General features: G+C 38.4%; 1 protein-coding gene across 1 annotated transcript in view; it reads left to right on the plus strand.

Annotated features, from left to right (window-relative positions):
• Window positions 1–19,404, plus strand: part of LOC148477669 (transmembrane protease serine 11C-like) — a 366,464-nt gene that overhangs the window by 315,156 nt on the left and 31,904 nt on the right. The window contains exon 8 of the mRNA XM_088456393.1: window positions 12,050–12,106. Within this exon, the coding sequence (XP_088312519.1) occupies window positions 12,050–12,106 (57 nt within the window). The remainder of the gene's footprint in view (window positions 1–12,049; window positions 12,107–19,404) is intronic.

Below are 19,404 nucleotides of genomic sequence, written 5' to 3' on the forward strand. Positions count from 1 at the left end.
AATAACAATTAAAGAGGAATTGTGAGAAATAACATGAGGTAGAGAAAGTATAAAAGTTGGGGGAAATGATAAAATAGTGAAAATAGGAGAAAAGAAAAGTAAAAAAGTAGATTGTCTATATCTAATATGATCTGAATTAATTACTAAATATGTTTTAAAATGTTTGTATATATACATTTTACATACATTGTACACTTTGCTACTAGCTTTCAAAGTATATTGAAATGTAATCTAAAATGTAAAATGAGAAAATCACCGGTCATACAATAATCATAAATTTCCTTTTCAGTGCCAAACAATGTTGTAGTTAGTGCAGCCACTCAAATCCCTCATCAGACTTTAACAGGTGTGTTTTAAAATACACTACTAACATTTATTTATGTATCAATATTAACCAGCACTGTATATATGTTTACAAAACAACTGATCCAAAGGTCTGAATAGTTTTGTTGTTTAACTATAGACAAACTGGAATAATACTAGGAATTATGCCTGCATTACATGTATCAAGTCCTCCAGATAGAGATGAAAAATGAGAAAACTGTTCTACAGAATATTTGCCCAATGCTGCTTTGGCTGCTGAATTTCCCCTTTCTCCATCATAATTTGGCTTAAAGGATACCTGCAGAATTTTGCTACAATTATTGTCCTGAGGATTTCTCCCTTGTTGATGCTGTACCGTGTGATTACATACATATTTCACTCAATGAGACATGTAACAAGGTACACACTATGAGCCAAAGTTATGAGCAAAAACAACTGATGTACAGAGAGAGAGAGAGAGAGAGAGAGAATAACAATTAGAGAGGAATGGTGAGAAAAGAAGTGAGAAAGAAAGGGTGTGGAAAAACTGGGGAAAATGAAAAAAAAGAGTGTAAAAGCTGGGGAAGATGAAACTAAATATGAAAATATGACATCAGAAAAGAAAAAATGAAAAATAATAAAATTAAGAAAGAAGAGAGTGAAAAAATTGCTAAGAAAAAGTTTGAAAAAAGAGACAGGAAAAAGGAGAGAGAAAGAAAAGAGTGCATGAAAAAGAGGAAAAAGATAGAGAGTGAGACAACAAAACATTGGAGTTTATCCAAATAGGTGTGAGTTGCCTTGTGTGACCTTTCTTCAGGGTAAACTCGCACAGTGAATTGCATTTGCAATCCAGTTCCAAACTCAAATTTTTTTCAGAGGAAATTCTCATTTTATTGTGCGCACCACCTGATGGTGTGAGGTGGTAGGGAAAATCTTTATTGAAATATAAAAATGTCAGGACACAGTGTAGAACCCCTTAGACAGCCTTCCTAATGACTAATTAGGCATTTAGAAATTTTCAGTTAGCTAAATTGGCAAATAAGTACATGTCATTTTTGTGTATTTAAGTAATAAATGGCCTATGAGCCAAATATATTAGAAAAAACAACTAATGTAGACAGAGTGAAAAAGAGAGAATAACAATTAAAGAGGAATTGTGAGAAATAACGTGAGATAGAGAAAGTATAAAAGTTGGGGGAAATGATAAGAAAATGAAAATAGGCGAAAAGAAAAGTAAAAAGAGATCGTCTATATCTAATATAATCTGAATTAAGTACTAAATATGTTTTAAAATGTTTGTATATACATATATATATATATATATATATATTTGTACATTTTGCTACTAGCTTTCAAAGTATATTGAAATGTAGGCTAAAATGTAAAATGAGAAAATCACCAGTCATACAATAATCATAAAATTTCCTTTTCAGTGCCAAATAATGTTGTAGTTAGTGCAACCACTCAAATCTCTCATCAGACTTTAACAGGTGTGTTTTAAAATACACTACTAACATTTATTTATGTATCAGTATTAACCAGCACTGTATATATGTTTACAAAACAACAGATCCAAAGGTCTGAATAGTTTTGTTGTTTAACTATAGACTAACTGGAATAATACTAGGAATTATGCCTGCATTACATGTATCAAGTCCTCCAGATAGAGATGAAAATTGAGAAAACTGTTCTACAGAACATTTGCTCAATGCTGCTTTGGCTGCTGAATTTTCCCTTTCTCCATCATAATTTGGCTTAAAGGATACCTGCAGAATTTTGCTATAATAATTGTTCTGAGGATTTCTCCCTTGTTGATGCTTTACTGTATCATTACATACATGTTTCACTCAGTGAGACATGTAACAAGGTACACACTATGAGCCAAAGTTATGAGAAAAAACAACTGATGTACAGAGAGCGAGAGAGAGAGAGAATAACAATTAGAGAGGAATGGAGAGAAAAGAAGTGAGAAAGAAAGGGTGTGTAGTAACTGGGGAAAGTGAGATAAAAAAGTGTAAATGCTGGGGAAGATGAAAATAAATTTGAAAATAGGACAACAGAAAAGTAAATATTAAAAATAATAAAATTATGAAAGAAGAGAGTGAAAAAATGAATAAGAAGAAGTGTAAAAAAGAGACAGGAAAAAGGAGAGAGAAAAAAAACAGTGCATGAAAAAGAGGAAAAACATAGAGTGAGACAACAAAAGATTGGAGTTAATCCAATTAGGTGCAAGTTGCCTTGTGTGACCTTTCTTCAGGGTAAACTAGCACTGCAAATTGCATTTGCAGTCCAGTTCCACACTCAAATTTTCTTTCAGAGGAAATTCTCTTTTTTTTGTTTGCACCCCCCTGATGGTATGAGATATTAGGGAAAATCTTTATTTTAATATAAAAATGTCGGGACATAGTGCAGAACCCCTTAGAGAGCCTTCCTAATGACTAATTAGGCTTTTAGAAATTTTCAGTTAGCTTAATTGGCAAATAAGTACATGTCATTTTTGGGTTTTTAAGAATTAAATGGCCTCAAATTACCCCCAAATCAACTGTTCATAAGTTTAGGCATCCCAAAATTAATTTCAGTATTTTTGAATGGAAAATCAATTGCTTCTTTCCATTTATTACATGAAGAAATCAATTAAAGTGGCCTCAAATCACTCTGAAATCACCTGTTTTCCTACTTTTATAGCATTTTTCATTTAGTTCATTTGAGATTAAATAAGAAAAGTTTGCTTTTCATCATTTGTTTTGAATTTTTTTAAAAATGCACAAATCAGCCTTTTGATACCATTTAAAAACCTCCAGTACTTTCCTTTTTCTAACGAACAGCCATCTATATGCTCCTGCTAATGAAATGATCATTTTTTGGGGGTCCAGGATTGTCACTTCACTTATTCATGAACTTCTCCCAAGTCACATGCTTTAGGGAATTTGCATACCCTTACTGCGAGTAGTGAGATTTGGCATCTCTAACTGGTTTGCGTGATTCTCAGGAGCAAGCATACATGCAAAGTGTGTCATGGGGTCAGCACAAAAACGATACAATAAGCAGCATAATGCAGTACCTAGGACTCCAAGTGCTCAGTTTATAGGGATATTTATGTGGCAAATTAATAAGCTAATAATATTCCTAATTTAGTAACTTTAAAACTCCTTACAAACATTTTCAATGAAGAATACATAGTGATATGAAACCAGCCCCATAGCATTTGAATCTGTATGTAGGTTTGCATTATGTCACATCTACAAATTCTTCAACTAAGGAGCACATCTATATCTAATAAAAAACTGCATTTAATACTAAATATGTTTTAAAATGTTTGTAAATTTATATTTGCACATTTTGCTACAAGCTTTCATAATAACACATATTGAACTATAGGCTAAAATGTTAAATGAGAAGATCACCAGTCATACAGTAATCATAATATTTCCTTTTCAGCGCCAAACAATGATGTAGTTAACACATCCGCTCAAATCTCTGATCAGACTTTTACAGTTGTGTGTTATACACTACTAATATTTCATTATGTGTCAATATTAACCAGAACTGTATATATATATATGTTTACAAAACAACTGATCTAAATCTCTGAACAGTTGTGTTATTTGATTATAGACAAATGGGAATAATACTAGGAATTGCGCCTGGATTACATGCATCAAGTCCTCCAGAAGGAGATGAAAATTGGCAAAACTGTTCCATAGAAAATTTGCCCTATTCTGCTTTGGCTGCTGAATTTCCCTTTTCTCCATCATAATTTCTCCTAAGGGATACCTGCAGAATTTTGCTAGAATTATTGTTCTGTGGAATTCTCCCTCATTGGTTCTGTATTGTGTCATGACGTAGACATTTTTTATTCGGCGAGATATGAAACAAAGTACACGCTATGAGCCACAGTTATGAGAAAAAACAACTAATGCAGACAGAGAGAGAGAGAGAATAACAATGAAAGGAATTGTGAGAAATGACGTGAGTTAGAAAAAGTGTAAGAGTTGGAGGAAATGATAAAAAAGTTAAAATAAGAGAAAAGAAAAGTAAAAAAGGAGATAATCTATATCTAATATAATCTGAATTTAATACTAAATATGTTTTAAGATGCTTGTATATATATATATATATATATAAATATAAATATATGTATATGTATATTTAGATATATATATTTGTACATTTTGCTACTAACTTTTAAAAGTATATTGAAATGTAGGCTAAAATGTAAAATGAGAAAATCACCAGTCATACAATAATCAAAAACTTTCCTTTTCAGCGCCAAACAATGTTGTAGTTAGCGTATCCACTCAAATCCCTCAACAGACTTTTACAGGTGTGTTTTAAAATAAACTACTAACATTTCATTATGTGTCAATATTAACCTGCACAGTATATATGTGTACAAAACAACTGATCCAAAGGTCTGAATAGTTTTTTTGTTTAATTATAGACAAACTGGAATAATACTAGGAATTATGCCTGCATTACATGTATCAAGTCCTCCAGATAGAGATGAAAATTGAGAAAACTGTTCTACAGAATATTTGCCCCATTCTGCTTTGGCTGCTGAATTTCCCCTTTCTCCATCATAATTTGGCTTAAAGGATACCTGCAGAATTTTGCTTGTTGATGCTGTACCGTGTCATTACATACATGTTTCACTCGGTGAGACATGTAACAAGGTACACACTATGAGTCAATCTTATGAGAAAAACAACTGATGTACAGAGAGAGCGAGAGAGAGAGAGAGAGAGAGAGAGAGAATAACAATGAGAGAGGAATGGTGAGAAAAAAAGGGTGTGTAAAAACTGGGGAAAATATTAAAAAAAGAGTGTACATGCTGGGGAAAATGAAAATAAATATGAAAAAAGGACAACAGAAAAGTAAAAATGAAAGATAATAAAATTATGAAAAAAGAGAGTGAAAAAATTGCTAAGAAAAAGTGTGAAAAAACAGACAGGAAAAAGGAGAGAAAACAAAGAGTGAATGAAAAAGATAGAGAGTGAGACAACAAAAGATTGTAGTTAATCCAATTAGGTAGAAGTTGCCTTTTGTGACCTTTCTTCAGGGTAAACTAGCACTGCGAATTGCATTTGCAATCCAGTTCCACACTCAAATTTTTTTTCAGAGGAAATTCTCTTTTTTTGTTTGCAGCCCCCTGATGGTGTGAGATATTAGGGAAAATCTTTATTTTAATATAAAAATGTCGGGACACAGTGCAGAACCCCTTAGAGAGCCTTCCTAATGACTAATTAGGCATTTAGAAATTTTCAGTTAGCTAAATTGGCAAATAAGTACATGTCATTTTTGGGTGTTTAAGAATTAAATGGCCTCCAATTACCCCCAAATCAACTGTTCATTAGTTTAGGCAACCCAAAATTAATTACAGTATTTTTGAATGGAAAATCAATTGCTTCTTTCCATTTAATACATGAAAAAATCAATTAAAGTGGTCTCAATTAACTCTAAAATAACCTGTTTTCCAACTTGTATTGCATTTTTTATTTAGTTCATTTGAGATTAAATGATAAAAGTTTGCTTTTTATCATTTGTTTAGAATGTTTTTAAAAATGCACAAATCAGCCTTTTGACACCATTTAAAAACTTCCAGTACTTTCCTATTTCCAACTAACAGCCTTCTATATGCTCCTGCTAATGAAATTATCCATTTTTGGGGGTCCAGCATTGTCACTTCACTTATTCATGAACTTCTCCCAAGTCGCATGCTTTAGGGAATTTGCATACCCTTACTGCGAGTAGTGAGATTTTGGCATCTCTAACTGGTTTGCGTGATTCTCGGGAGCAAACATACGTGCAAAGTGTCACATGGGGTCAGCACAAAAACGATACAATAAGCAGCATAATGCAGTACCTAGGATTCCAAGTGCTCAGTTTATAGGGATATTTATGTGGCAAATTAATAAGCTAATAATATTCCTAATTTAGTAACTTTAAAATTCCTTACAAACATTTTCAATGAAGACTACATAGTGATATGAAACCAGCCACATACTGTAGCATTTGAATCTGTATGTAGGTTTGCATTATGTGTCACATCTACAAATTCTTCCACTAAGGAGCACATCTATATCTAATAAAAAACTGCATTTAATACTAAATATGTTTTAAAATGTTTGTTTATTTATATTTGTACATTTTGCTACAAGCTTTCATAATAAAGCATATTGAAATGTAGGCTAAAATGTTAAATGAGAAGATCACCAGTCAAACAATAATCATAATATTTCCTTTTCAGCGCCAAACAATGTTGTAGTTAGCGCAACTACTCAAATCTCTAATCAGACTTTTACAGGTGTGTGCTAAAATACACTACTAACATTTCATTATGTTTCAATATTAACCAGCACTGTATATATGTTTACAAAACAAATGATCCAACGTTCTGAATAGTTTTGTGTTTAATTATATACAAACTAGAATAATACTAGAAATTGGGCCTGCATTACATGTGTCAAGTCCTCCAGATAGATATGAAAATTGTGAAAACTGTTCTACAGAATATTTGCCCCATTCTGCCTTGGCTGCTGAATTTCCCCTTTCTCCATCATTTTTTGGCTTAAAGGATACCTACAGAATTTTGATATAATTATTGTATTGTGGATTTCTCCCTTGTTTGTTCTGTACTATGTCATTACATACACATGTTTCACTCGGTGAGACATGTAACAAGGTACACACTATAAGTCACTATAAGCCAAAGTTATGAGAAAAAACAACTGAGAGAGAGAGAGAGAGAGGGAATAACAATGAGAGAGGAATGGTGAAAAAAGAAGAGAAAATGAAAATAAATTTGAAATAAAGACAACAGAAAAGTAAAAATTTAAGATAATTAAATTATGAAAGAGAGTGAGAAAATTACTAAGAAAAAGTGTGAAAAAAGAGACAGGTAAAAGGAGAGAGAAAGAAAAGAGATTGAGACAAAGATAGATTGAAGTTAATCCAATTAGCTGCGAGTTGGCTTTGTGAGCTTTTTTCAGGGAAAACTAGCACTGCAAATTGCATTTGCAATCCATTTCCAAACTCCAATTTTTTTTTCAGAGGAAATTCTCGTTTTTTTGTGCGCACCCCCCTGATGGTGTGAGATGGTAGGGAATATTTTTTAAGATAAGAAGTCAAGACACAGTGCAGAACCCCTTAGACAGCCTACCTAATTACTAATTAGGCATTTAGAATTTTTCAGTTAGCTAAATTGGCCAATAATTACATGTCATATTTGGGTGTGTAAGAAACAAATGGCTTCAAATTACCCCAAAATCAACTGTTCATTAGTTTAGGCACCCCACATTTAATTACAGTATTTTTTTATGGAAAATCAATTGCTTCTTTCCATTTTATTACATAAAAAACCTATAAAAATGGCCTCAAATTACTCTAAAATCACCTTTTTTTCCTAGTTATTTGCATTTTTTATTTAGTTCGTTTGAGATTAAATAAGAAAATTTTGCTTTCATCATTTGTTTTGAATTTTAAAAAAAATGCACAAATCATCCGTTTGACATAATTTAAAAACCTCCAGTACTTTCCTTATGCCCACTACCAGCCTTCTATTTGGTCCTGCTAATGAAATGAAACATTTTTGGGGGTCCAAGAAGGTCTTCCAACTTATTCATGAACTTCTCCCAAGTCACATGCTATAGGGAATTTGCACGCCATCACTGCGAGTAGTGCGAGTTGGCATCTCTAAATGGATTGCATGATTCTTGGGTGCAAGCATTCATGCAAAGTGTGAGAGTTTCATGAGACAAGCTCGTACTTGCTAACTCATTTTAAAACGTATTGACCCCATAGAAAAAGAACAAAAGAAGATACTTCCAAATCAGTCATAATATTGTTATAAAATATTTTTAAAAATGGGCATAGTGTTGTGTAATTTAGTAACATTACAGGTTAATGTTATGCATCAGGAAGGACAAGTGGTACCTGCAGAATTTTGCTATAATTATTGTTCTGTGGATTTCTTCCTCATTGGTTCTGTACTATGTCATGACGTACACATGTTTAATTCGGTGAGACATGAAACATGGTACACACTATAAGCCAAAGTTATGAGAGAAAAAAGCTGATGTAGACAGAGAAAGAGAGAATAGCAATGAGAGAGGAATGGTGAGAAAAGAAGTAAGAAAGAAAAAATTTATAAAAGCTGGGGGAAATAAAAAAAAGTAAAAATAAGAGAACAGAAAAGTAAAAAATATAGATAATAAAATGATGAAGGAAGAGAGTAAGAAAATTACTAAGAAAAAGAGCAAAAAAGATAAGGAAAAGCAGAGAATATAAAGCGTTTGTTAAAAAGAGGAAAAAGAAAGTGAGACAAAGAAAGATCTGGGTTAGTCCAATTAGGTGCTAGCTGGTGCAAGTTGACTGTTTTCAGGGAAAACTTGCACTGCGAATTGCATTTGCAGTCCAATTCCAAAAAATTTTTTTTTCAGAAGAACCTCACCTTTTTTTTGCACTGCCCCCCCCCCCCCCATTGGGTGTGAGATTGTAGGGAAATATTTATTTTAACATAAAAATGTCAGGACACAGTGCAGAATCCCTTAGACAGCCCCCCTAAGGACTAATTAGGCATTTAGACATTTTCAGTTATCTTAATTGGCCTAATCGCTTTTGGAGGATTAAAAAACAAACGGCCTCAAGTTACACCCAACTCAACTTTACATTAGTTTAGGCACTCCAAATTTTATTAAGGTTTTCTGAATGGAAAAAGAATTGCTTCTTTCCATTTAAAAAAACAAACAAACAAAAACTATTAAAGTGGCCTTAAGTTACTGTAAAATGACCTTTTTTCTACTTTTTCTCAATTCTATGTTTAATTAGTTTGAGATTAAATGACAAAAGTTAACTTTTTATAATTTATTTGGATTTTTTTTTTAAATGCACAAAACAACCTTATGCCCACTACCAGCCTTCTATTTGGTCCTGCTAATGAAATGAAACATTTTTGGGGGTCCAGGATGGTCTCCCTACTTTTTCATGCACTTCTCCCAAGTCACATGTTATAGAGAATTCGCACACACTCACTGCGAGTAGTGTGAGTTGGCATCTCTAATTGGATTGCGTGATTCTCGGGAGCAAAACATTCATGCAAAGTGTGAGAGTTTCATGAGACAAACTTGCACTCGCAAACTCATTCCAAATTTAATTGACCCCATAGAAAGAGAGCAAAAGAAGAATCTTTCAAAGCAATCATAATACTGTTATAAAGTGTTTTTTTTTGTCATAGTGTTGTGTTATTTAGTAACATTACAGGTAATGTTATGTATCAGGAAGGACATGGGGTCAGCACCAAAACAATACAATAAGCAGCACTATGCTGTATTTAGGACTTCTAGGGGTAAAAGTTTTTTAGTTTTTAAACTCACTTTGCTTCACCAAAACTCGGGTGAGTTTTTCCTTTAACAACTCGCAAATTTACTAAGAAGTGAGTTTAGGTGAAAGTGAGTTTTTCGATGTTGAAGCAGATCGAGTTTTTTGTCCAAATTGTGAGTTTAGAGGAGAGTTTAAGGAGAGTTTAGATACTCACCCAAGATTGCTGAGTTTTCACTCTTACAAACTCACCCGAGTAAGCAGCCTGCACATATCAGTGAGATATGTGTAAGATGCTTGTGTGTTAAGACCTGTAAAAAATGGGTTAAATAATATAAAAAAATTACATAGGGTCCCCCCCCCTAAAGCTTAACCAGCCCCAGACTTGCCAGCCAGTCCTGGTTCCTAAAATTATGCGGAACAAAATGAATAGGGCTCCTCCATAATTTAAGAACCAGCACCAGGCAGCAGGGCCAGACTTGGTTTTAAATATAGGGTTAAAAAAATTGCGTGAGGTTCACCCTATATTTAAAACCAGCTCCAGACCCTTTCTAGTGGGGGACTAATGCCACAACCAGGGGAACCCTTTCACCGGGCCCTGCAGCCGCAGCATCAGCCCTGACTGCTAGTCTGCCCAGGCCAGGGATCCCTGGGGAGTTGGAGACCCCTCCAATAAAGGGGTCCCCCTCTCAAGGCCCCCCCCCCTTCGTGGGCTGGTGGATGGCGGGTTGATAGTGTTAGTATATGTAAAATAAATGGTTAAATATTGTTTTTATTTGTGGAACTACACATCCCAGCAAGCCTCCCCCACATGCTGGTATTTGGAGAACCACAAATACCAGCATGCAGGGCCACTACATTGTATCATTGATGTAACCACATCAATCTTGTGGGTCCCAGCATAGACTTCAATGTATATTTCTCACCATTGAAGTCTATGGGGAGATATGCTGACCGCATACAGCCAAACAGCGAGCTGCTCTGACGGAGATGCCCGCTGATTGGCTGGTGGCTCCTTCAATGATGGGGCACACGAGTGCCTCGGTCATTTCGCGGAGTAAAGGTATGTGTACACACACATACCTTTGCTCAGTCTGCTTTGAATCAGGTACTCATTTTTTATTTTAACCCTTTGGATGCCTACTTGGAGAAGAGGACGTGACCTACGCATAGTAGAGGTGAGTATGGATTTCTTTTATAGGTATGCAGGGCCCGTAATGCCCTGCATGCTGATATTTGTGGTTCTCCAAATACCAGTATGCGGGGGAGGCTTGCTGGGATGTGTAGTTCCACAACTAAAAACAATATTTAACCATTTATTTTACACACACTAACACTATCAACCCAGCACCCACCGATCCAGGGGTGCCGGGGATAGCCCCAGGCTATCATCCCACGACAGGGATGCCCTGGAGAGGGGGACCCCTTTATTGGAGTGGTCTCCAACTCCCCAGGGATCCCTGGCCTGGGCTGTCTATCAGTCAGGGCTGATGCTGCGGCTGGGGGGCCCGGTGAAAGGGCTCCCCTGGTTGTGGCATCAGTCCCCCGCTAAAAAGTGTCTGGAGCTGGTTTTAAATATAGGGTGAACCTCATGCAATTTTTTTTAACCCTATATTTAAAACCAGGTCTGGCCCTGCTGCCTGGTGCTGGTTCTTAAATTATGGTGGAACCCTATTCATTTTGTTTTCCATAATTTTAGGAACCACGACTGGCTGGCAAGTCTGGGGATGATTATGCTTTAGGGGGGAAACCCTATGTAATTTAAAAAAAAAAAAAAATACTTTATATTAGGTATACAGGCAGAAACATACACAAATCACACTGATCTGTGTATGTTTCTGCCAAACTCGCAACTCAGGAGGTGAGTGTTTAAAACTTCTATTTCACAGTGAGTTTGCTACAATCTCACACGAGATTGGAAATCAAATCTTAGTACATTTGTGAGTTGCCGCTTTTTCATCTAAAGTACTTCATATTTTTGGCAAATGGTGAGTTTATTCCAGTTTGCAAACTCACATGAGTTTTAACAGTGAAAAAAGAGAACTCACTTCAAACTCACTCGAGTTTGTCTTTAGTAAATTTGCGAGATGAAAAAAATGCACAAACTCACACAAACTCGACCCTTAGTAAATTTACCCCCTAGTGCTCATTTTATAGGTATATTTATGTGTGAATACATAGTGACATGAAACCAGCCCCATAGCATTTGAATCTGTATGTAGGTTTGCAGTATGTGTCACATCTACAAATTCTTCCACTAAAGAGCACATCTATATCTAATATAAACTGCATTTAATACTAAATATGTTTTAACATGTTTGTATATATTAGTACATTTTGCTACTAGCTTCCAAAGCATATTGAAATGTAAGCTAAAATGTTAAATGAGAATATCACCAGTCATATAGTAATCATAATATTTCCTTTTCAGTGCCAAACAATGATGTAGTTACCACAACCACGCAAATCCCTGATCCGACTTTTACAGGTTTGTGTTAAAATACACTACTAACATTTCATTATATGTCAATATTAACCAGCACAGTATATATGTTTACAAAACAAGTGATTCAAATCTCTGAATAGTTTTGTTGTTTAATTATAGACAAACTAGAATAATAATAGGAATTGTGCCTGCATTACATGTATCAAGTCCTCCAGATAGAGATGAAAATTGAGAAAACTGATCCACAGAATATTTGCCCTATTCTGCTTTGGCTGCTGAATTTCCCCTTTCTCCATCATAATTTGGCTTAAAGGATACCTGCAGAATTTTTGCTATAAGTTTTGTTCAGTGGATTTCTCCATTGTTCTTTCTGTACCATGTCATTACGTACACATGTTTCACTCGATGAGACATGTAATAAGGTACACACTATGGGCCTGAAGGCTCCACTATGATTGCAGTGACTACACAGACCAATCGCAAAGTGATTGACAGGAAGTGAGTATTTGGGGGGGGTGACGGAGGGGGTGGTCGGTTGTACGCAGGCGTGCCATTGCATTTGAATGCTGTTACAGGGGAGTACATAAATTAGCCACTGTGATGCCAAACGCAGCTTGGGCTTTCACTGCGTGCGATGAGGTTAGCAATTTCTGAGTAAGGTCAGACCTCTGCATGTGTCCGATGGTACTCAATGTTACTGATGGTTTCACAGACTTGCAAAGTATTACGGTAGTATGTAAGGTAAAGTGGGCTTCCTTATGTTAGGCTGTGACAGCATTGCAATAGCATTCATTAGCATATTTTTGCAGTGGAACTGCGTGCGTAATCACAGCGGCTATTGCAATTGTGATCTGTAATGAATTAGGCTCTATAAGCCAAAGCTATGAGTAAAAACAGCTGATGTAGACAGATAGAGAGGGAATAACAATGAGAAAAGAAGTGAGAAAGAAAATGTGTGTAAAAGCTGGGGGAAATTAAAATAATTGTGAAAATAGAACAGAAAAGTAAAAATAAAGATAATAAAATTATGAAAGAAGTGAGAAAATTATTAAGAAAAAGAGCAAAAAAGGGACAGGCAAAAGGAGAGAGAAAAAAAAGTGTGTGTGAAAAAGAGGAAAAAGTTTGAGTAAGATAAAGAAAGATCGGAGTCAATCTAATTAGGTGCAAGTTAGTGCAAGTTGGCTTGTGCGAGCTGTGTTAAGGGCAAACTCACACTGTGACTTGCATTTGCAATTCAATTCTAAACTTAAATTTTTTTTCAGAGGAAATTCAAGTTTTTTGTGCTCACCCCCTGGGTGTCTGAGATGGTTGGGAAAAATCTATTTTTAAGGTAAAAAATGTTGTGACACAGTTTAGAACCTCTTATGCAGTCCCCTAAATGCCTAATGACTAATTAGGCATTTAGAATTTTTCAGTTAGCTTAATTGGCCCAATATTTACATGTCTTTTTTGAGTGCTTAAGAAATGACCTAAAATTACCCCCAAACCAACTTTTTTTTTCACACACCCCTTATTTAATTACAGTATTTTTTGAATGGAAAAATAATAGCTTTTTTATTTTTTTTACATATTTTTAATTCAAAGTGGCATCATATTACTCTAAAATCACCTTTTCATGTTTTTAAAGTGACTTCAAATTACTATAAAATCACGTTTTTCCTACTTTTTTGCATTTTTTTTTCGTTGAGATTAAATGAAAAAAGCTTGCTTATTATAATTTTTTAGATTTTTTTCTAAATGCAGAAATCAGCCACTAACAGTTTTCTATATGGTCCTGCTAATGAAATTATAAACTTTTGGGGTTTCAGGATGGTCTCCAAACTTTTTCATGCACTTCTCCAAAGTCTCATGTTATAGGGAATCCACACACCCTCACAGCGAGTAGTGCGAGTTGGCAGTGGCGTAACTACTGTCCCTGCAGCCCCCGCGGTGGCTTGGGGGCACGCGCTGAACAAGGGCAGAGCCGGCGTCATGGACGTGAGGGGGGAGAGGCAGCCGCGCTGTACCTGAGCCGGAGACTGGACTGGAGCTGGAGACGGAGTCACTGTCTTCAGGTGGGGCAGTAAGTGTGTGGGACCCGGCGCGGACCGCGATGTTACAGGGCTGGGCAGAGGCTGCTCCTCCGGGCTGTGTGTCACTCACTGTGTGACTAAAAGTGGAGTGCACTGCTGTCTGCTGATCGATCCTGAGAGTAAGGACCGTGGGCGGCCTGCGGGGGCGTGGGAGCCGACACTCGGTGATACAGGGCTGGGTTGCACCTGCGGTTGCTCCTGGCTGTATGTCGCAGTGTGTCACACTGTCTGTCATCGATCCTGATTCCTGAGGTGAGGCCCGCGGGTGGCCTGCGGGGGTGTGGGTGCCGGCAGTGAATGATATAGTTACGCGCCACTGCCACTGGCCATGTGCCTGAAAAGATGAAGGATATTTGGGATGAGAGGTCAGGTGTATGGGTGCTTTGGGAAGGGGAGGCTGACACCGGGTGATTGGGGAGGTATATTGGAATATTGGGGGTGATTAATGTGAGGTGGTGGGTGCAGGCTGTTGGGGAGCAGGAGGGACTTAGGATTTGTGGCAGGCGCACTGGCGCAGGATCTGTACAACAGGATAGGGTGCTGCTGACATGAATGCAATAGTTACCCCAGAAGATCTCAGGCCTCTTGACAGCAGGGAGAGACATCCAGAGGGTGTAAGAGACAGTTTTGCAGCTCAGTCTGATGAGACATCATTAAAATGGTGGCCACTTAGTCCAAAGCCTGCCGCTAGTTATGTACTGTATGTGTCGTGTGCATAGTTAGTTATGTATATGCCATGTGCCTGCTATGTATAGTTAGTTATGTATATGCCATGTGCCTGCTATGTATAGTTAGTTATATACAGTATATGCCATGTGCCTACTATGTATAGTTAGTTATGTATATGCCATGTGCCTGCTATGTAAGGTTAGTTATGTACAGTATATGCCATGTGCCTACTATGTATAGTTAGTTATGTATCTGGGGGGGGTGCCAGGAACTTTTTTGGCAGGGGGGAGCAAAATTTATAGTTACGCCACTGCGAGTTGGCATTTCTAATTGGATTGCATTATTCTCAGGAGCGAGCATTCGTGTGAAGTGTGTGAGTTTAATGCGACAAACTTGCACTTGCAAACTTGCTCCTAATTGGATTGACCCCATAGAAACAGAGCAAAAGAGAGAACCTTCCAAAGCAATTATAATATTGTTAAAAAATGTATTTAAAAATGGGCATAGTGTTGTGTTATTAATACCCCATTTTCACCAAAATCCGGGACAGACCCCATTCCCACTGCGGCTCTGACCCGGGTCTATACTGGGTCAGCACCATTTACCCTGCACCCAGGTGCAGACTCTCTCTCTGCCACCACTTGGAGATGACATCATCTACAAATGCTGGGAAATCCAGTTCTCCCCGGGATTGGGTCAAAACCAGAATGGTCCAGAGCCCAGAATGCTGGACTGGACTGACAACCTGCAGCGGGGGGAGGGGTGTACTGTCTGGGAGGGTGTATGTCACAGCTGTCACCTGGGAAATGGGCAGAGCGTGATTACAGCCTCCTCGTATGAAGCGGGGATGGGGTAAAAGCCATAACGGACCATATGGGGAGCCTTTAATCTCTCCCTCCCCAGTGACAGATGTCACAGACAACGTTCCATTTTTAACCAAACCCCAAGTGTAAATGTTCTTTTTTTTAACCCTTTTACACTGAGCTGCAACATGGGTTACCACGGCAAAAAGCCAAGTTTTAGTGGCAGTGGAAGAGGGTATTAGTAACATTACAGATAAATGTTATGCATCAGGATGGACATGGGGACAGCACCAAAACACTACACTAAGCAGCTTTATGATGTACCTATGACTCCCAGTGCTCTATTTCTAGGGATATTTATGTGGCAAATTAATTAGCTAAAAATTTTCATAATTTAGTAGACTACTTTTAATGTTCCTTACAACAATATTTCCAATGTGACATGAAACCAATTAAATATTTAAAATTATATTAGGACATGGGCAGCATGGGCAGCATGGAGGGTGTAATGGTTAGCATTACTGCCTCACACCACCTAGGTCTTAGGTTCAGTTCCCACCATAACCCTAATCCTGTGGAGTTTGTATATTCTCCATGTGCATACGTGGGTGTCCTCCATTGTGGAATATGTATGCACTATGTAAATATTTGGTAAGAAATAAATTATGCCAAATGATGTAGAAAATACTAGCAATCATGTTTGTATTTAACCACTGCCTACATAATCCTTTTCACTTAAGGAGGCAATTTTCCTAAATGATTCCAAATTTAAACTGTACTAAAGTGTTACATAATTGAACTTTAGCATAGCATACAAGCAATAATATTGCATCATTCTTGCATACAATTCTAATAATAATAATAAGGATAGATAAAATATTTGTTTTACATTTTATCTTTATTTTAGATTTTAAATTTAGTAATTTATTTTCATGTTTATTTATTTAATATGGGTGTCATAGTATTAAGCTGGATACACACTATATGATGTGTTTACTGAGCAACGTAATGACATGATGTAAAAATATATCATGCACGCAGTACCCACTGCACGATCCGGTGTACGACGGCACAAAATTTTTCGTTTGCGTCATCACATCTGCTGTGCAGACCCTTGTGAACGTACAATCGGGCATACACACTGCCTGATCCATAGGATATATCGTTCCAGTATGCATCAGCAGTGGCGTAACTATAAATTTTGCTCCCCCCTGCCAAAAAAGTTTCTGCCATCCCTCCAAAAAAAAAAATGTTCTGCCTGCGTCTCTGGCATGTTTACTCCCGTGTGGTCTCGTGATACTGTAATGTCCCTTACATATTATGCCACACTATTATCCCTTTTACACTGACTTAAAAATCCCGGGTTGACGCACGCGAACGCGCATCAACCCGGGATTTTTGTCAGTGTAAATGGATCAACCCGGGTCCAGTGACCAGGGGATCCAACCCAGCTAGCTTGCGGGGTTGAGCACGGGTCATTCCCATGTCACCCTGCAGTGTAAATGGCGCGACCCGGGTCATGATGATCCGGGTCACACCGCATGCCACCCGATTGGCATGCTTCAGTAGTACTTGGAGATAACATCATCCCCAAGCATCCACTGCCAGGCTGACCAGAACAGAGCAGCAACCCCACCCGCCCTTCCTGCCTCTGGACCACTGTGTAGAGAGGTAAGAGGGTTGCAGAGGTGGAGGGAGGGAAATAAGCACTGCTTACCTGTGCCGGAGAGCTGAGTCAATGCTGACCCAGCTCCGGTGTGAACGGTGTCTGTCCCGAGTCTGATCCAGGTTGGAAACATGTTCCAAATCCCTGGTCAGACCCAGGACTTTGGTGTAAAAGTGGTATAAGTAATGCCCCTTATAACACATTATGCCACACCATAATGCCGTTATAACTAGGGGTGTGCACCGGCCACTTTTCGTGTTTTGTGTTTTGGTTTTGGATCTGGATCTTTCTTCGTGTTTTGGATCTGGATTGGTTTTGCCAAAACCACCCTTCCGTGTTTTGAGTTCTGGGTTTTGTGTTTTGGATCTGTATTTTTTTTTTAAAAAGCATAAAAACAGCTAAAATCACAGAATTTGTTGGTTTCTCTGCTCCTATGCTATTATTAACCTCAATAACCTTAATTTCCACTCATTTCCAGTCTATTCTGAACACCTCACACCTCACAATAGTGTTTTCATGTCCAAAAGGTTGCACCGAGGTAGCTGGATGACTATGCTAAGCGACACGAGTGGGCGGCACAAACACGTGACCCATCTAGGAGTGACACTGCAGTGGCAGACAGGATGGCAGTTAGAAAAACTAGGCCCCAAACTGTACATAATGCAAAGAAAAAAAAGAAGTGCAAGATGGAATTGTCCTTGGGCCCTCCCACCCACCCTTATGTTGTATAAACAGGACATGCACACTTTAACAAATCAATCATTTCAGCGCCAGGGTCTGCCACACAACTGTGGCTGAAATGATTGGTTCGTTTGGGCCCCCACAAAACAAGCTGGCAATTAATGTGTCCCTGCACAAACTGGCTCTACGGAGGCAAGATGTCATCCTCATCCTCCTCATCCACCGATTCCTCACCCTCTTCAGTGTGTACATCCTCATCCTCACAAAGTATTAACTCGTCCCCACTTGAATCCACCACCACAGGTACCTCTGTACCTTCTGGAGGCTGGTCTCCCTGGAAGAGCTGATAATTCATTTTGATGAACATCATCTTCTCCACATTCTGTGGAAGCAACCTCCTACGCCTTTCGCTGACAAGGTTCCCGGCTGCACTAAACACTCTTTCGGAGTACACACTGGAGGGGGGGCAACTCAGGTAAAATAGAGCCAGCTTGTACAGGGGCCTCCAAATTGCCTCTTTTTCCTGCCAGTACAGGTATGGACTGTCTGACATGCCTACTTGGATGCTGTCACCGATGTAATCCTCCACCATTCTGTCAATGGTGACAGTATCATATGCAGTGACAGTAGACATGTCAGAAATTGTTGCCAGGTCCTTCAGTCCGGACCAGATGTCCAAACTTGGTCCTGCCTGCCCTGCATCACCGCCAGCGGGTTGCTTAGGATACCTAAGTTTTTTCCTGGCAGCCCCAGTTGCGGGAGAAAATGAAGAAGGAGCCGTTGACGTGTCACGTTCCGCTTCAGCTGACAGTGTGTTCACCAGCAGGTCTTTGCACCTCTGCAGGCTTGTGTCGGCCGGAAAGAGAGACACCACATAGGCTTTAAACCTAGGATCGAGCACGGTGGCCAAAATGTAGTGGTCTGATTTCAACAGATTGACCACCCTGGAATCCTGGCAAAGCGAATGAAGGGCTTCATCCACAAGTCCCACATGCCGAGCGGAATCGCTCCGTCTTAGCTCCTCCTTCACTTTCTCCAGCTGCTTCTGCAAAAGCCTGATGAGGGGAATGACCTGACTCAAGCTGGCAGTGTCTGAACTGACTTCACGTGTGGCAAGTTCGAAGGGCTGAAGAACCTTGCACAACACGGAAATCATTCTCCACTGCGCTTGAGTCAGGTGCATACCCCCTCCTTTGCCTATGTCATAGGTGGATGTATAGGCTTGTATGGCCTTTTGCTGCTCCTCCATCCTCTGAAGCATATAGAGGGTTGAGTTCCACCGCGTCACAACCTCTTGCTTCAGGTGATGGTGGGGCAGGTTCAAGAGTGTTTGCTGGCGCTCCAGTTTTCGGCACGCAGTCGCTGAATGGCGAAAGTGGCCAGAAATTTTTCGGGCCACCCAAAGCGTCTCCTGCACGCCCCTGTCGCTTTTCAGAAAATTCTGCACCA

Source organism: Taudactylus pleione, unplaced genomic scaffold, assembly GCF_031769625.1.
Source record: "Taudactylus pleione unplaced genomic scaffold, aTauple2 ptg000703l, whole genome shotgun sequence".
Classification (NCBI taxonomy): domain Eukaryota; kingdom Metazoa; phylum Chordata; class Amphibia; order Anura; family Myobatrachidae; genus Taudactylus; species Taudactylus pleione.